At 38.2% G+C, this 19460-nt stretch overlaps 1 protein-coding gene across 1 annotated transcript in view; it reads right to left on the reverse strand.

The window, feature by feature from the left end:
* The window catches only part of STAG1 (STAG1 cohesin complex component), a 141391-nt gene that overhangs the window by 35619 nt on the left and 86312 nt on the right, over positions 1–19460 (reverse strand). Inside the window, exons 13-20 of the mRNA XM_085303921.1 lie at positions 18411–18518; positions 16126–16240; positions 13160–13277; positions 11845–11948; positions 8823–8915; positions 8619–8708; positions 8263–8466; positions 4888–4958 (exon numbers count right to left, since the gene is read on the reverse strand). Of these exons, the coding sequence (XP_085160047.1) occupies positions 4888–4958; positions 8263–8466; positions 8619–8708; positions 8823–8915; positions 11845–11948; positions 13160–13277; positions 16126–16240; positions 18411–18518 (903 nt within the window). The remainder of the gene's footprint in view (positions 1–4887; positions 4959–8262; positions 8467–8618; positions 8709–8822; positions 8916–11844; positions 11949–13159; positions 13278–16125; positions 16241–18410; positions 18519–19460) is intronic.

The raw sequence follows: 19460 nt of genomic DNA on the forward strand, positions 1-19460 counted from the left end.
CAAACCACAGCAAGAATATAGTCTCCGCACTGGCAGCTCGGTGAGTAGTTGTTATGTTTGCAGCGCTGAGACAAGTGTGCATGCTGAGCAGGGCAGCTCCACATGAGCTCACACCATGTTAAAAGCAAAAGTTCCGCTTTCTGATATCAGGGCAAATATCTTTTACTACACAAGATTTTTACAATGAGGAGATAAACCTGATGCATACCACACATCTGTAGAAAGTAATTTAAGTGTAGTTACTAGCTCCTTCTCAGTGTTGCCTCTAAATCAGCTCTCCTCTTTGGCTCTAAACATTGACAGATCTTTCGAAGGCACTTCCCTTGGCATTGTAGTAGAAACTATGACTAAACTCCAAGAATATATATATCTTGAGTGGAAAATTTGCTTTAAGCAAAATAAATTTACATAATCTTCTGCCCTGTTATTTGGGGTAAAATAATATACGTTATTACTGAATATTAAAGATTTAATATATCTAAAGTAAGACAGTATGATACACAGGTATATGAGACAAATGGTAGCAACTGCCCCTCCAGCGTTTCACGATTAAGTTATACTAATCTGATTCTCCAGTGAGATGAATATGATATTTGCAACATATATTCTGCAGTCTTATAGATCTCAATAGCTTCAGTTATAGCTTTATTTGTACAGAACAGACACATATTAAATAATTAATAAAACATGAGGTCACCTGAAAGACAAGAATTCTATTCCACCAAAAAACCCTGGTGTTTAACATTTTTTCCCCATTCTGCAGTAGAATTAAGCTGTTTTTTAAACATATACAAAAGGGCAAGCTACTACAGAATAATCAGAAATTTGGTGATTAGGATACTCACCTACAACGAAGAGGGATGCTCAGACTGAACTGGCAAGTTAAATCAGATAAAGTGGTCTCTTGCATCTGACTCCCTTTCATCCGAGGACCTTGACTGCCAAGATACACTCATTTCCCACCCCTTCGCTTCTGCCCTGCATTGGTGCTGTCTGATTGTTTAAATAATTAACTACCTTGCTCAGCCGTAGAGAATAATTCTCTAGGTCTGAAACAGGCAGAGGCTGAACTCAGGACCAGGAATGCCTAGATCCTATTAAAACCGCTATTACGAAATGCTCTTTAGTCTGCAGCGTGTAACCTGGAAAACCTCACTCATAAAAGGTTTGCAGAAAACATAATAATTAATGTCCTTATGCTGAGAGCAAGTGAAGTGCGCACTCTAAGGTTGTGCCATTAAGCCAGGGTGCATCCCGACTTCAAATTAAAATCCACCAACAGAACAACAACAGTTTGGAAATCTTAAAAAAAAAAATCTTTTTTTAAAGTAAACACACCCATACACACTTAAATTCTGGATGGTCGTGGAAGTATGGAAATGAGACTTTTATAGATAAATTATAGGCTCTCAGGGAGCTGCCTCTGACTAGTTGTATCAAGCACACAGCCTGCTTCAACAAATCACAGAGCTGCTAGCAAGGTAGAGTTGTACCTCCTTAATTATAGCATTGTAATTAAAGCAGTAAAGTCCCCTTGGTGTGCAGAGGCAGATATCAGCATAGATTATCCCCCTGAGAATATGAAAGGAAAAAACTGTCTTACCTCTGACTTTTCATTTGAAACCCCTCCATGTCAGACAGCTGTCACCGTGGGGCACTGCCCCCGGCTGTGACAGCTGGGGGCACCTTAGCTCTTTGCTCTGAGCCTGGCTTGGAAGCGTCCTCAGGAAGAGCCTTCCAGAGTGACAGCTTCCAAAGCTGAAAAATACTAGCTCCACGCAAGTTTCATAGTGCTTTGCAATAGAACCTTCCTTAAAGAGGAGCCTCCAACATTAAATAAAGGATAGCCTGCGACTCCTTGGTCTCTTTGAACTACTTAACAACAAAAAAAAAAAAAAAAAAAAAAAAAAAAAAAAAAAAAAAAAAAAAAAAAAAAAAAAAAAAAAAAGGAAAAAAAAAGAAAGAAAAAAAATTGGACATAACACAATGCACCAAAGAGGTTCAACTTGTCTGACACACAGATTCTTAGAATGAAAATTCTTACTTAACACAGAATTTTCCCTCTGTTGGTCCCTTACACGTCAGAACATCTTCACAGTGGACTACAGAAAACAAGGTCCAACACTTCATGAAAGAAGGATTCTTTTCATCCCTGCGGATAGCACTGTTCACTGGGGCATGTGTTTCTACCAGATACTGTGTGAGCTGAAGTAAAGCTATCAATTCCATAGTGCTTCTGAAAGTGTGGAAAGAAGCAGCCTAGAAAACTCCTTATAAAAAAGGTGATCTCTCTGTCCATCCACAAAACTGCTGTCTTTTAAAACATGCACATAGCAAGCAGAGCTGTATCTGCAGCAATTAAGTAACAAGGGTTACAAACTGATACGGCACCAATGTGTGCAGTGTGAGAGTTCAGCTGAGCTGGGGGGGGTGGAGGGAGACACAGTTTGGAAGGATTGTCTCCATGTACATAAACCCCCCACAGATGCTGCAACAGTGGGTGAGATTCTGGCAAAAAAAAGAAGCATGAATGTCTATTCTATGTGTTTTATTTCAGAAAACCTCAAATAGGCTTAATATTCTGAAGACTTGAAAGGAAAGTCTGTAATGAAGAATTTCATTTGTACCTGAAATACCACTATCCTTGTTTGATGAAAGACATTTTAATTAAAAAGCATGCTGTGAGCCCTTTGCTGCCAAAGAGCATCTTGTTCTTTCTAAAATAACCATCTCCCACTGAATTGGTTCCATGACCCAGCATGTAAGGTGACAGACCTCTTCTAATACTGCAAGTGATACAATTACCATTTGATTTACTTTAATTCAATTAGGAGGAATTCTGCAGGACATTTGTCCTTATTTTCTTCATTCCCAAATGAAGAACTACCATGAGATGCCCTCTTAGAAAGAGGATTAGAAAGAAGGAAACCTTAGTATGGAAACTTCAGGGTCTGGACTGCTTTTCTAATAATCCTTGCCTTGTTTTTCCCAATTCCCCGGAAAAAAAGAGTTAACGGTTCCTTTATCCTAGAATATGAAGCAGCAACTTCCAAGGAAACACAAGCACAGACAAGTTAGTTTGAGGGTTCTCCTACTGCAAGAAGGGATGGACTCGTTTCTTTTTGAAAGCTCAGCAGTTGCTTTTTACTGCACTGTCTGAAGATCTGACAGATACCAGTTGTTAGCCTACCATTTCAGCTTCTTCTATTGATTTAATTTCCTTTGGCTACCAGTTGATGACAGACAACTACAGTATCAGGCAACAGCTACTGTTCTTTGAAAAGAGAATACTCAGTGCAAGTCTGGATTGAAGATCTTAATCTCCTATGTAAAGGTTTGGTAAAACTCTGTCTCAGATGATATGATTGCTTCCCTTTAACAAAGAAACCACAGCAGACTTAACATTCAGTGGCATAATGAACAGGATTTCAGTCCCTATATACAAGCAGATTATTAATTAGAAATTCCCATTGAAATGCGATCACAAATCCCAAATCAGCTGAGAAGTGATACATAGCTATTCTTCAGCTCTACAAGATTTGATGATTTCATTTTTTTCCTTTCCTTTCCTAGCCTGATTTGTGTTTAATTCTACAAAGCCTTGTCTAGAGTCTGAAATATCTCTTTAGAGATTTGGAACTCTAAAGGAAGAAAGTATGTAAGAAAAGAGACTCTCTCAGGAAAGTCTGAAGATTTGTGTTGCTCTCTTGGATGTGAATTACAGCTTTCACCAGTCCTGTCGGGAAAGGCAGGAGTGGCTCCAGAGTCTTACCAGAGAGACTGAAAAACTAATTTGCACATGTATCAGCATGCTTCACTACAGAAATTAGTAATGATTTAATGAACTCTGTGGGACTCTTGTAAAATGGAAAGAAAGAACAGCTATTTCAGAACTACTTCCTACAGTGATCCAACACAAGAGTTAGGATTAAGTGAGGACCAAGCACAGCACAGAGGGAGAAGCAAGTCACTAAGACCAAATACATTTATTGGTATAAAAAAAAGGTTAAAGAAACAAGTTCCTTTCGTATCTTGTGACAAGGAAAAAATGATTTGTGACTCTCAGCAGCCTATGAAGCTTTCTTGACTGCTGACCAAGAGCAATTACTTCCTCCTTGACAGAGGAGGAAGATTAGGTCAGTGTGTTATCCTCTGAAATTCAGGTGATTCAAGTGAAATGCTCCAAGTTGCTCTACAAGTTACGGGGTGCCTGTAGGTCTCTCAGAGAGTGATAGGACCCAAAAAGCTTATGCCTGGCTCCTTTGCTCTGGTGCACCCCGTGGTTGGTGAAGGGGGGTTCTGTGTAGTCGAGGCAGTTAAGACTGCCAACAACTCAGCTGGAGAGTGTATTCCTGGCATTTCTGCAGGAAGAGAAATGCTGTCTTCCAAACTCTCACCACAAACTATTAATGATTACTATTACTACTACTCATTTTCACTATTTTGAGAAGAAATATTTCAAAGACCTCCAGAAACTGGGAGAAACAATTTCCTCTATGGCTTTCTTAAGCTGAGGCTCAAAGCAAAGATGTGCTGTGCATCCATTGGCTGTGGAGATATGAACTGTCCCTTACGTACCGACTGTCTGACATGCAGGGCAGTATCAGTACAGCACTCCTAGGTATGAAATCATTTAGCACAAGATGATAGGCATATGCATTTTCACAACAAATCAAATCTGTAAAAGTAATAAGTCATTAAATAAGAACGTCCAAATTGTAATACTCACAATGCCATCAAGCATTCAGCAATCTGAATTTTACAGTTTAGATCATAAATTTTCTTATTTCCTAACACTAGACATCAACTGATATTTGCTGAAATGCAATTAAAAAATAATAATAAAAAAATAATAATTTTAAAAAAATTTACAGGAAAATCACATACTTGTGAAAAGAGGTTAATCTCTTCAGTGTGGACAGCACATTGTATATGTCATCATCATCAGCTTCTTCTCCCTGAAAATGAAAGGAATCCATGAAGTGCAAAATCTATGAACTGAGAGTATGTTACTACATAGGGAGGAGCAGAATCATTTGAGAGTTTATGTTGACACCAAAACTAAATTCAAATGTTATGACTATTTTTATCTTGGTTTCGTAATAATAAAATCAATGAAAAAACCACTGCATAGCACTCGGAAATAAGCAAGATCATCTGATAATATTCAGCGGTATCACAGTATTAATACTCAAATCAGCATTCTTTAGCAATAGAAATCATTCTCCAAGCAAAAAAACCCACTAACCCACTTCACCAAAAGGCCTGAGCTGCAATTCAACAATCAGCTGAGGAATGAGCTACAAGAATAAAGCCAAATGCTCCTCTTGTTCCACACCAGCAAACTGCAGATGTTAACAGGAGGTTTTTACAATGATCAATGGGAAAATTCTTTTCATATCCTTCATTGCTATTCAGCGTGTTACACATTGTAACGCGTGACAGTCACATCATACAGAGTTGTATGTTCAGGGGGTTGGGTTTTTAGTTTTTATAAATCTGGAGGAATCACGAACCCAAGAGTAAATATTGTACAATTCAAAACTTTTAATTTCAATTTTTTTGATATTTTGAAATGTCATTATCCTAAAATTTTATATAAACTGAGCATCAAATTCTCCTAGTGAACCACTGGAAAGAAGGCTTTTCCAAAACTTCATTTTTTCCAGGAACTTTCTGAAGTGGAAAATACACTTAAAGCAATACTTCTCCATTTCATCTCATGTTGATCAATCGTTTTCCAGTTAAAAGCCCAGGAATTAAACATTTCCCTGCCTTCAGATGCAATGGTCAATCAATGTTTCTCTCATTATCAACCTAGCAGGAAGCCGTCAAACAGTGTGTTGCAGAATCTAAAATCTCTTCATAATGATTAAATACGCTTACTAAAATTAATTATTCCACAAAGTATCATCCAATAAAGAAAATGACAAATGTCAAAATTTAAATTCCTTGCTCTCTCACATTTTTGTCTTATTTTCATCTCCCCATCCTTCTCCTTGTCACACGTCTGACCTCTGCCCTCCCTGTTTCTTATGGATCTAAAGCTCTTAATTCTTCATTTCTCATCTGACTCCCAGTCACAGCTTCTCTCTCAAATCCTCATCCATCTTTCATGCAGCTCCCCAAGTGAATACGCACAAAGATCTTAAGCCCTTGCTCGCATTTCTCTACCCTTGCCCAAAGCTGGGTGAAGGAAGAGGCTGCAGCAAAAGTATTTGCTACCACTGGCCCCTGCTCCTTCAGAAGATCAATCTCTGTCCAGTCATCTCAGTGCCTCCTTCAGGGCTTCTCCTGTTTGAGCACTGCATAGAGAGAAGCCGCCCAAAAAGATAAGGGAAAGGAAATGGAGTGCAAATAATCAGTTACAGGCTTACAGATTCAAGAGCAGTTCTAAGTAATAAAAGGAAATTTGCAGGATAAAACTTTCCCCCTTATGCATTTCTTCTGGGAAGAATGGATGGAAGTAACTTATGAATCCTGGGATCTTGCTGCTCTCTCCTGATTCCCCTCGCGTAGAGGTGAGGTCGGAGCAGTGTCAGGAGGGAGAGGACAATGCTGCAGGCCTCTGCAGCGTACCTGATGCACAGAGCACATTTTCTGGATTCTCTCAATGCTCATGCATCCATAGTCTAAAACACAACTGAACCTAAATGCTTTACTGGCATGAGCTGGCATAACTGATCTGAAATGTGGCCTGCAGGTGGAAGAAAGGCAGATTCCCAGGCTCCTTTCATCTTTACTGCTTGTAGTGGCCAGAAAGTGGTCCCAGAGACCATAATTCCTGCTGGAGAGGAATCCCTGAGGAAGGCTTCTGAAATACAGAGATAGGATTGCAAGGTGGCAGAAGTGAAAACAGGACTGAATATCCTCAAACCAGAAAATCCAAGAACAAGGTGACTGATGCTGTAAGTAAACCAAACTCAACATTAATGGGACTGCTGATTTCCAAAAGGGTACATGGACAACAGAAAAGGAGGTAGCAAAGTTAGAGGTAGAGGTAGAGTACAGGCTGGTTCTTTTCTCTTGACTCCTCTTCAAAGCTGCTGTGCAGAGAACGGGTAAATTGGAGAAATGATACGTGCTGCACAGCACTCCTGCAGCGATTAACTGAGTCTGGGATTCCGGTTGAAAATATTATTTGTGGGTGTCTCCTCAACTCTGTTAAAATGGTAAGCGGATCTTTTCTTGCGTGTCGAAGTTAAGCTACCCAGGAAACAGGGCACAGCCTCTGAATCCCCGAAGGGATGGAAGACAACATGTGCCCCACGGATGGATAAAGTCAGCTTCACAGTGAAGTGGAGTGGACTCTGCAAGCCCTGCATGTCCCCAAGGGGACCTCATTCGTGTTTGCTACACAGGCCATTACACGATTGTCTCTAGAGAGAACAAACGCGGCATCTGCTTTGTAGGTGTACAGTACCTTACGTACAGTACAGTATGTATGTATGTATGTGGCATACTACATAAAGATAGAGAAAAGCTTCTTTTCTTTGATATTCAATTATAAAATACAGACTGCGGCCTAACTTTCTATACAAGTGCATCAAAAATTAAGTGTATGTGCCAGTGCATTAAACTGTATGAAGTGAAGAAAAAGACCTATGTAGCCCCTAAGTCATGTTTAAAAAGCGTGAGAACTAATCAAATTAAGTAGTGCTAAACAAAGTTAAATTTATGTAAAGCAAAACAAATATGAGTAATTTCTATCCTTATTTAATGTATTTTGTCTCATGTATTTTGAAGGATAAATTCTTTTAAGTAAATGCCAGATACCTTCAGGTTTCGGACCTACATTTTTATTTCCTTCTTTCCAGAACTCTCTCAGTAAACCAACATAAATGTTATACCAAATCCTTTCTTCCATTCAAGACATAATCCAGTCTTGATACTGTTGCATGCATATATCCACTCAGGACTACTAGAATCACCACCAGCATTCATGTAAATGCACCTTTCTCTACATTTTTCATCAGCTTTCACTTATTGTTCCATTTCATTTCCTTTGTGAACTGTCCAAATATTACACTAAATTTGCAGAAGCAGGATAGTGCTGTGGTCTTCGTTTTACAGCACCAATGCTCTGCAGGCTTAATGGCTAGTTTAGGGGATTTTCTACCTAGAGAAATAGCTCCAAATAATTATGAAATAGTTATTGTCGCACTGTCTTCACATGGATAATTTCATGACAAGTAAGGATGTTTTTCTGCAGTTTATCATAGTCTATTTTATGTAATCTAGATTCACTTTAAGAAAACCAACCTCTTGCAGCAGATCCTCTACAGAATGATTGAACCGATCCACAAATTCATCAATAAGTTGGCTGTGGGCTATGTCAACTCTATTCTGGATGGTATATTCTTCGCTACAGAGTATGCTGTAGGTTTTGCTGCAGGCTTCAAGAACATCTGATTCCACATGCTTTTCCACAACAAACTTAATCTGTTTCAGTAAGGCATCCAGATGCTGCAGAGCAGAAGAGAAGTTCAGCTTTCACATTATCTGAACAATGAAACTCAAAACAAAACTCAAGCAAAGAATACACCAAATCAAGGGAAATGACTAATACTCAGTCAGACTCTTGAGAACAGGGAGAGTTCTTGCCTCGTATACTATACCTTTTCCATTCTGCCTGTGCTGTAGATCTCCAGATCAAAATACTGAGGTATTTGCAGGAGATTTGCAACCTTCTCTGCATCAGCGGAATACTGGACATCATTGAAACAAAACAAAAAGTGAAATAAAAATCTATACTATAGAATGAAAAAGTTTAAAGACAATTGTAAATAGCAGCAAACAATTTATGCTGTAGAAAAATGTACCTTTGAGAGTAACATAGGAAGTGCAATAATGAAATGCTCAGTCAACTTATTTCTGTCATCTATCTGAGTTTTTCTTTCTTTTGCCGTTAAGACCTGCAAGCAATTAAAAATTACTACTATGAATAAAGCTTCTAAATATAGCAGTCATTAATCTTTCTAAAGTTACTAATACAAACAAAAACCTATGCAAGTATGTTCAAAAAATCATCAAAATAGGAGCAAAAAAATCCTAAAACATTTGGACTGAAGAGTGGTTACATGGGAGGACCATGTGTCCTGAGAAGCCCAAAAAGGAAAATGTCATTTCATCCAGCCTGGTATTGTCTCTACACATCAACATTTTTTTTAGGACTCAAATTCAAATATAACCCAAGTGAGTGGAAGGTTTGCTGTTACTTTCAAATGAGTTGAGCTGTGGCTTTCACACATTAGACATAGTGTTAATGTAAGACATCAGGGTGAAATGAAGTATAATTAAGAAAACCAAAACCAACCCACCCTGTAACAGTGATTTTCATTAGCAGATTCAGAGCCTCATCTCTAAACTGGAATCTAATTCTCAGTGAGAACATACATTCAAGTTCACAGAATTCATTTACAAATTTTAATGACAGATAAATTGAAGCTACAAATGCTGTCATAGCAAAAACACCTTGAAAGAGTGAACAGATGGATAATAATCAACCTAGCGTGCTCAGTAAAAGCTTAGAGATGGCTTCTTAGCCTCAAAAAGGTAGAATGGTCATGAAGAATATTTCTGAAAGCAAATAAGGGTAACAGAATATTCCAGGTTAGCAAAACATTTATGTGGAGCAAAGCTACTGGACTGCACAATAAAGGTTACAAGCCAAAGTCAGAAGAAAAACTATTTTTCAAGAAGGGCAAGGGCATTGCATAATTCGAAATCTGTTTGCATCTCAGCTTGGAGAAGCTGCTAGTAAGATCACAGGACTACGACAAACCTCCACTGACAAGTCAGAGGTCCCCACCACTAACTCTCCAGAATTCATCACCTAACTGAAAACAAGCAAAAGCTAAATGTTGTACCTGCTTCTCTCCCTAGGTGAGGATGAACAGCTGGAAACAAAATCATGGAGAAACTGAGACAGACGTGTGCTTGGATGACAGGTAGCCTATTGTGGCAGTACGGATCCTAAACAACGGTGGAAGTGGACGGGAACAGCTAGAGATTTGTCACCAGGGATAAAAGGCCACTGCCACAGCTTATGGCAGATAGCTGGACACCACAGCAGCAACTGCAGATCTTGTACCGGCTCGCAACGCAGTGCCACCAGCGGCAGCAGAAGCAACCAGTGCACCAGAAGGCAACGTCAGTACAGCGGTCACAGTAGGTCCCTACCTTCTGACAACCCAGTCACAGTCAGTAACCAAATATTACTAGGCAATGGTGCTGTTAAGCAAGCTGGGTCCCCAGGATGCTCTTTTGATCACTCTTCAGAAGGTGAATTTTATTTTACTAACGTGTTTTCTTTAGCTTTGTAGAAATAAAGATATAGACATTCTAAAACTTAAGAAACTTGTTGAAACTAAGTGATCTGAACTGTGGATCTCCTGAGACAGAAAAATTACCCAGAAAGCTAATAGTGACATTACTTGCTACCTCAATCAAAAAATACAAACACAAGATTTTTGTTAGATGTTTGCTTTTTCTGCCAGGATGGTTGGAAGTAGAGACAAAACACACGGTTAAGTTGTACTGATAATGCAGAGCGGGTAACCCAGGAAAATAAACGCTTATGTAAATTGGAGTAATGACTTCTGCAGATTATCTCCCTCTCAATGTTTCAGTGAATTTCTTAGAATATGCATTTGTAAGGTAAAGTATAAAAACCATGTTTAAACTGATGGTTTCTTGGAGCTTTTCCCAGGGCGCTGTTTCAGGAAATAAAGCTAATATGCTTTTGGCACATAAAAATTAAGAAGCTAAGTAGCTGCTCTAGTTTAGCAGTAAAGAATAATAGGTCTATCTCTAGATTTCATTTTAAATGAGCCCGTGCCATTCTATAATAATCTAGTTACAATCACTCACAACTGAATCTAACAAAAATACCAAATGTTCATATGGCTTTACTTAATTTTAGTCTAACCTATAGAAAAGAGGAGGACTGCAAGAAGCAGGAAAATCTGTCTGCAAAGCCAAGGTGCTGGATGCTGTACTTACGGAAAACACAAATGAAAGCCTGATGATCCCCTGATCTCATGTTGTCCAAATGACTTATAATGCAATGCTTAGAAGTCAGTACCCGGCGTCAGCAATGGAAGTGAAAATTGATGTAGGTCTCTGAACACTCAGTATATAATAAACAAAAGACTTAGCACCTGGATGGCCATTTGGCCAGTATGTCAAATTCTGAGATTTTTTACGGCACCCAATGGAAGAGGCCAAAAAGGATGGATACCTAAAATCACAGAACTACTCAGGTGGGAGGGGACCTCAGGAGGCCCCAGTCCTACCTCCTGCTCACAGCAGAGGAACGCTCCAGGCTTTGCCCATTCGGGTCTTGGAAACCTCCAAGGATGGAAACTGCACCACCTCCCTGGGCCTCTGTTCCAATGCTTAACTGCTCTCATGATGAACCTACTGGGGGCTTCTTCTGCACCTCCATATTGAAAGCATATTCCTTCCATTGAAAGACAGTCAGAGGCACTCTTACTTGCCCTGAGCTCTACTTTCTCAATTCTAACCCAGATGAACAACAAGGCGGTAGAGGCTGGTAGACTATACATCTAAGCTAGGGGTATGATACAAAGAAAATCTGAAAGTCATAAAAAGGCTGAAATTAATATTAATCAACACAGCAATGTAAAAGTCAAAATGAAACAAAAAATTCAAAGACATCTAGAATTACTACTTCTACTTCTTCAAAAAATTTTATATCAAACAGGAAACTGATTATAAAAACCCTATTTAAAAGTGTCACAAAGTGGCACTGTAGACAAATATTTTTTGTTGCTATAGTAACACACACAGGTCTGAACCACCTACTGCAATACAACTTACTCTTTTTCCAGTGCCTCTGCCTACTGGAGGATGCGCTTCAGCAGCTTGCCGGATTGTGCACACCATCAGTTCAATAAGAGCACTCTCCTGCCGGTCAGACATTGCTACGGAAGGAAAAGAACAGGTAACATCAGTTTTGATGACATGTACACACCATCTGTGAATGCAGCTTTAAAACAGTGGGAATAGAGAACAAAACAGAAAACATTTTGTCTGCTGTATAAAATCACAGCTTGTTCCCTCGCTTTTTGAGTTGTTCATATCACCTCACATTGGACATGGCAGAACTGAAAAAAAATTCAGAGAAGGGCAGCAAAACCGATCAAATGGCTGGAGTGATGCCTGTAGAAGAAATAACTGAATAGGCTGGAACCTCTCAGTCTGGAAAAAGTGATGATTGAGGGAGAATATAATGAAGATCTACAAAATAATGAGTGGCACGGAGGACAGAGAGGGACTGACTTCACTGGCACTTCCTTACAAAATATTTTCACAATCCTGCAATATTATTACTGTTCTTTGGGAAGTCACATCTGGTCACATCTAGAGGGCCAAGCTCCACTAGGCTATACACAAACAAAAAACTGTGAAATGCCAAGTCCTTTCCTAAGGAACTTGCCATAGAAATAGAAGACCACAATTATAACAGATGGACACCAGAAGGTCAGACATCGATACGCTGAGACGATCGTGCTAGGACGCAGCAAGAGTACGTCAGCTTTTCAATTGGCACACCACTTTGGAGGTCCCTGAAGCAGGAAACCCTGAAGGTTTATAAAGGATCTCAAAGAAAACTCATCACTTCCATCAGGGACCCTTTGCCACCAATCTTGTGCACATGGATCTATTAACGAAATGGCATTCAAAACTAATTGCAAGAGAATTTACTTAATTTATTCTTCTTGAGAATTCATTAGGTGTTAACACTGTCTGGAAAAGCCCCATATTTTACTATCACCACCTGAAGTGCTTTTTTATTCAAAAATCTAATGACCTAATATATTAAACTATTCATGTATATAGTAGCCATTTACACACACAGATGTGAAGACAAAGTCACAGTCTTAAATTTCAAGCAACCACACTACAGCAGACATCTCAAGATGAAAAATTTAATATTAAACTAACTACACTCTTTTTGAAGTGAACCCATTAAAAATGGATTAAACTAAAGTCTGCATTACCTGTTCTTCTTCAAATATGCTTTCTGAATGTACCACAGCATAAACATCTCTATGCCCCAAAGAACAAACATTTAAAGGAATAATTAACAATATTGTGTGATATCAATAAAGTACCAAGGTTACACAAATACCTTCTTCTCCTTGGACTGGTTCCTCCAAGAGCAATTCTGTCATACATTCCCAGTCTTTCAACAATTCTTGAGAGCTCTCCCACAAACTGTCCACCAGATAAGCTGCATGTTCATGCAACTAGAAATTACAAAGCAACCATCAGTAACGTATTCTGGTGCAAGCCCTGTTTCTTCAACTTTCACAATCATTTGGGCATGGACAGTGCCGATAGGCATGGACACAGTCGGAAAGAAAATGAAGTTAGCAACTAACTTTGGAAAGTCTTCTTTCAAATGAATGATGTAACTGCATGACAACGAGAATATGTTTTAATGGAAAATGCAAGAAAAATATATTGAGCTTATTTTCCATGGACTAGCTCTTCTGTGAAAATCTCCCTCGCAGTTTTGACCTGGAAGACTTGAACTTACTTTTTCTCACTTTCTGACCGCATTATAAAAAGAAGAGATGGTGGGACATGAGAATAAGGGAGAGCTATAACGCATTCTTTCGAACAGATACTTATTTTTCATTCAAATTGCTTTTAATAATGGTGCATAACATGGATATGGAGATGCTTGTTTCATTTTAGTACAATATTCAGCTTTAGCTTGAACTTGATAGACAGCAATAAAATTAAAATTTGTCTAATGGTGTCTAACTACACTTATACTCCTGGAAAAGGAGAACATGCTGAGCTGTTTTTAGCAACATGAATCAAACAACAATACGTTGAAAACTGAGCCTGAACGTTTACATTTTTTAGGAATACGGTAATTATAAAATACAGTACTATGAAGTTTTTGTTAGGTTTATGTGCATTTATGTTTTGAAATAATCACGTAATGATTCAAAATTGTCACTAAGTATACCTTTGTGATCTCTCTATACAATACATGGAGCTCCAAAAACAGAATTGTCCTAATTCTGGTCTCCCAAAACAGTAGCAGAAAACCTAGTCATTTCAGTGCATAAAGAATTGATACTAACTTATCTTAATTGCAAAAAATGTTCTTTATGTGAATTAACGTAACTGTTATAAAGTGAGAAAAATAATTCATAGGTGTCTACTGATTCAGAAATCGATCTTTAGCCACCATCAAAAAACAACAAGCAAAATACGCAGTGCTGACTGACTTGCTAGACTTGCCAGACTCCTAACAAGGAAAATATCTAAGAGCTTAAGGAAGGTGGTATCAGTACACGTATCTACTTTTGATTTCTGACAACCCTTGAGGAAACTGTCATATGTCACAGAGCTTTCCAATGCTTGTCATAAGGTTAAATATATATCTCCTTCCAAACACACCCTCGCAGATATCTCTGCTTACGTCTTCCAGTCCTCTGCGGATGCAGTCTCCCAGCTCACCAAGCCTTTATCCAACCTGGAGCCATAATATTCACCTTTGCTTGTGATCGCTCTCTCAAAGACGGCAATAACAGAAAGCTCGCCCTGAGGGAGAAGTGCTCTCGGGGAGCAGGGCGTGGTTTACCCAGCCAAGCACTCTGCTGGTTGTGGCTTTGGGACCAAAGTTGAGTTTCTTCACCCGTTCTCTCCCCAGAATGATGGACAAGATTCATTCTGGGTAACTTCCAACCATGAACACACTCAGATTCAAGGCGTGAAGGATACTGGGCAGGACAGTTCAGCACAGCCCCCACATCAATAGATCTAGCTCCTAGCTGGGAATACAATATATATAAACAGGAGCCGGGACAGAGAAGCCCAAGGAGAACGTGGCAACTCACACATCTGCCCTAAAGAAGTAGGCAAATAAGCACATTTGCTTATGAGCAATTTGCTTCAGAGCACGTATTCCTGTCTGGCTGTGGATGAGGCTCTTGGGACTCGCTGTCCTTCTCGTCTCCCTACTGCTATTGACGTGTCTAAGGACCTGCCTACGGCCATTTGGTCTTCTCACTTCAACACTTGTTACCAAGTGATTACACCAACTAGCAAAGCTTATTGCCTTCCACTCAATTCTGGTATTTTCAGCAGAAACTACAATCAAATATTACAATCTAATTTTTTATGAAGCTGCAAATACAAATCCTTTTAGATAGCAGATTGACAGCCCATACAGGTAGCGGTGATTCATCTGTCTTTACTTGCAGGTTTCTAGAGTGTTTCTAAAAAACACTGACATTAACTAAACTTTAACCTTGCTTCTAAATGTTACCCTTCCTCCTCCTCGGCATCTCTATCTTGTATTTCTCTTCATCCTCACAGCTGATTACTGAATTGAATTATCATTTTTGAACCTTTCCCTGACTCTGTCTTCATAGAATTCTGTACTTGACATTTATCTGTCAAGTTTTCCTCCATTCAACTGCCTTTCCCAGTATTTTCTACCATAAGAACTTCTTACATATACTATTTCAATAAACAATCACCTTCATAAACTTACCCAGTTCATATCTATGCCCCTTAAATGATCCAGGTCTTTTATACATATTACAGTGAAATGAATTTCTATTTATTTATATGTACATTTATTTGTAAATCCTTCCCCATCTGCTAACTTCTATTAATTTATCCCACAAAATCCTATCCTGAATGTGGCTGCTCAGCACTTAAAACCACCATATGCATGTTTGCAGTCTCCATCCTTGGAAATTTTCAAGACCCAATGGATAAAGCCCTGAGCAACCTGATCCAATCTCAGAGAGGATATATTTACTTCATAAAGAGTAACTCCAAAGGTAAACTCTTTAGTTGATTATCTTACAAAAAGCATCAGTAACATTTTTATATGTTGCTGAATCCTGGTAGCAATACAGTTTGGAGTACACTGGGGACAGGTAAAATAAACCATAGAGAAGATTTTGTCCTGAATTCACTCGATGGACAAGGAGATAGGATAAAGGGTATACAGTATTTTTAAAAAGGAAAGAAAAAGACAACCCGTTACTGATGTTGATAAATCACTACTTAATTTCGAGGTTTTAGTAAACATGTAAAGATTACAAACAAAAATTTTTTTACCTCACTTTCAAGAAAGAAAAGAACCAACATTCTAATAAGGTTTCCATTTGGACTATTTCGCCCCCTCCTCTTTGCTAGAGCCTCTTCAGCTTGGGGATCATGTCTGCTGAACAGTCTAAAAATAAGCAAAAGGAGCTATCATGTTTATCAAAACAAATCTCATTTCTTCAACAATATGATGAACATTCATTCTTGTGATAGCAGATTTGTTCATAAAATACAATAAAAATATCTCAAGCTATTTCTTTTAAGGGAAAAAAGGTATGACCTCTTCCTGCCAGAAGAGATGAATTTATCTTCAGTGTCTTCAAGTTCATAGGGATGGAAGCATTTCACCCAGGTAAAAAAATCTCTAAAACATTTGTAATGAAGAAGTTTGAATAGTTTTATACATTTGCATGACTTATATAGTTTTGCATTTTTAAATTTTCAAGTTTTACGACAGTGGGAGTACTTATTCCACTAGTGCTGTAAGAACTAAGGTTGAACCTTCACTGTGGTCATGCTGACTGGGATGTGGTATAAACATACTTGATACCTCATTTATCCCAACCAAGCTCAGGTGCCAGTAGCAGCATGAAAGATAAAGCAAACAACCAGTCAAATGTCTGGGTTTCTTTTTTATGTGAATTATCAATTCTGCATCAAGTTCCCTGATGCCTGGCTAATTCCATATTGCTCAGCACTCAATTTTGCTAGCTTAACACGATTGCAGATATGGTTTTTATTACGTGCAAACCTTATATTTTATTTATCTTTTACGGACATCATCTTATTTCCCTGGCTTACCTATTGAGTGATAAATTAATAGATAGAAACAAGCACCTGTGTAGGTGTTGAAATATCTTAAATATCTACCACAGGGTTGAGCCAGTGACCATAGTATCTACTCTCCTTCACTAGCTACAGAGAGAGCCTAATGACCAGCTTACACTTAGAAACTGGCATTTATACAGACAGTATTAGGTGAGACCAATCCTATCCCAAATGCCTCAGGTAGATTCTAACCTACTTAAACTAGAATACAAGCTCTTACATGTTAGTGGAAACCAAGAGAAAATGAGCGTTAGGCATGCGACAATTTTTCTTCAATATTATTTACCTCAAGAGACGTATTTACAGAATATAGCATAATAACTCATTGCAAAGAAAAGCTAAGATAAAGTTTTGTCTTCTCACTAGCATACAGATTTGTCTTTGGACAAATGCATTTACCTTTTAGCCATTTCTTCCAGACCATTTTGTCACATGTTAATTGACAGCTATTTCAGTACACTGTTTTTAAAAAAGATCTAACCACTTCCTATAACTTGTATAATATCATGGAGGAAACTAAAGGTAATTGAATATTGTAAATCAATTCCAAGAAACAGACAATGTCTGATCATAGAGATGGAATCCTGGAAACCCACCATGAAAACTTTGCACTTACTGTGGACTAACCAAGGAAAATGATAAGAACACTGACAAACAAAAAGTGGCATTTTAAGTTTTTTTTCCCTTTCATCTGTATCTTGAGATGAAAAATTATATAACCTGTGTTCTGATAACAATACTCTGTAAGCATATTAAAGAATTCTAATCCCTCAACTTAATCCCTCAATTCATAAGGGGAAAAGAAAATTATTACGGATTTTCGATTTCTAACTTCTTACCTAGCTAACACTACAATTAGAAGATTAACAACTGGGATGCGGCAATGCCCTGCTGACATTCGCTGATACAGTACGATTCACGTCAGCAGAAAAGCTAGCCCATTTCCTCTAGGACAGTGGTTTCAGGAAATATGTAACCATGTTGTAACACATTTTTAAGGGAAGACAGAGCTTAGAAACAAATTTATTAATTATTAAAATCTTTTAAAACTTCTTAAAATTGATAATCTGGAGATAAACTGATTTAAAAGCTCTTAAGCGTGATGACTGCTTATCAGGTAGACAAGCCAGGGCTGTATAGGCTTTATAATATCACAGCAGCAATTCAACAAAGCTACAGGATTTATAACAAATTTAATATGGAGAAATATATGCAACCTTTTATATTTAGCCCTTGAGAAATCAGTAAAAATTATCTGAACCCTTGAGCAAGAAAAATGTACGTTCTGTTTCTTTATGTATTTAGATCTTGAATTTAAACAAGAGAGGAAATCCGTGTTTCAAATTAAGTATGTGAAACTTGGCTAAATTGGAGTATTTTGGTCTATTGCTTCTTTTGCATTTAGACCATACCACTACTAGAAAGCCGTCCTGAATCTGTTCTTATTCCATAGATAACCGATAACTTACTTTTTGTGAAGGAATTCCCCAGCTGCTACCGCAACAGGCCGGTGTGCTGAATACACCAAGTGATAAACATTCTCACAGTCTTCATTCGACAGAGCTTCTTCACTTCCGCTGAAAGAGTCAGAAAGTAACACCTGAACTATAACAAATGTTTAATTTCAACCCACTCACCTCCGGTAACTTCTGACAGCTACAAGGTTGCTTCCCTTCATAACAATCTAGCAATCCTACATGGAAGAACCTTGACTGCAAAGATCCTTGGCTCAGTTTCCAAATAAAGAGCTACTTAAAGGGCTTCTAAGTCTGAAAGTTCTTCTGATATCCTTCCCCCAGTTATATCAGTGTATATAATAACTTCAATGAAAAACATACTACCAGTACTTACAAATCTCGCCTTGCTTAACCACTTAGACCATCAAATTGACTCCAATACTCATGCTGCAAGATACCAAATACTTCGCATCACATATTATTAAGTTAAAGTCCTAGAAATGTTGCATGAGGAAAATGCTATCTATTGCTTGCTTGAATTTATTCACTCCTGTAGCACTGCCTGTTTGCTTTTAAAACTTTTAATTCACAAGATATTTTGAAATATTCAAAGTTGGGACCTCGTAACCCTTTTTCTCCTTCAGTCTCCTGCCCTATTAGGACTGCTGAATTTAAGACGTTAAAAATTTTCTTTTCTATAATTAACTCTTGACCAGAGCAAACCACGTCTTATCCTAGTCTCAGGTGAATTATACAGTCAGGCCTTCTGCAGTATCTGAGCTTAAAGCAGATTTTGTGCATGTTTTTTCTGAAATAATTTCAATTTTTCAATATTACCCTTGAAGAATGCTTTGAGCAATGGAACAGCAATAGCATTCCATCAGTGGTATCACAGTATCACCAACAGATATCATGTATTACATACAGAAATAATGCAACTTCTCTCCTTGTTTAGTCAGCATTTATCAGAAATTCTTATTTATCAGGAATCTGTCCACCTTTCGGCTATTTGTAGACTACAGATAATTGGGAAGTCATCATTACCCATCATGATTGTCCCTA

The sequence above is a fragment of the Rhea americana genome, unplaced genomic scaffold (genome assembly GCF_003343005.1).
Source record: "Rhea americana isolate MKP2758 unplaced genomic scaffold, rheAme1 scaffold_200, whole genome shotgun sequence".
Taxonomy (NCBI): Eukaryota; Metazoa; Chordata; class Aves; order Rheiformes; family Rheidae; genus Rhea; species Rhea americana.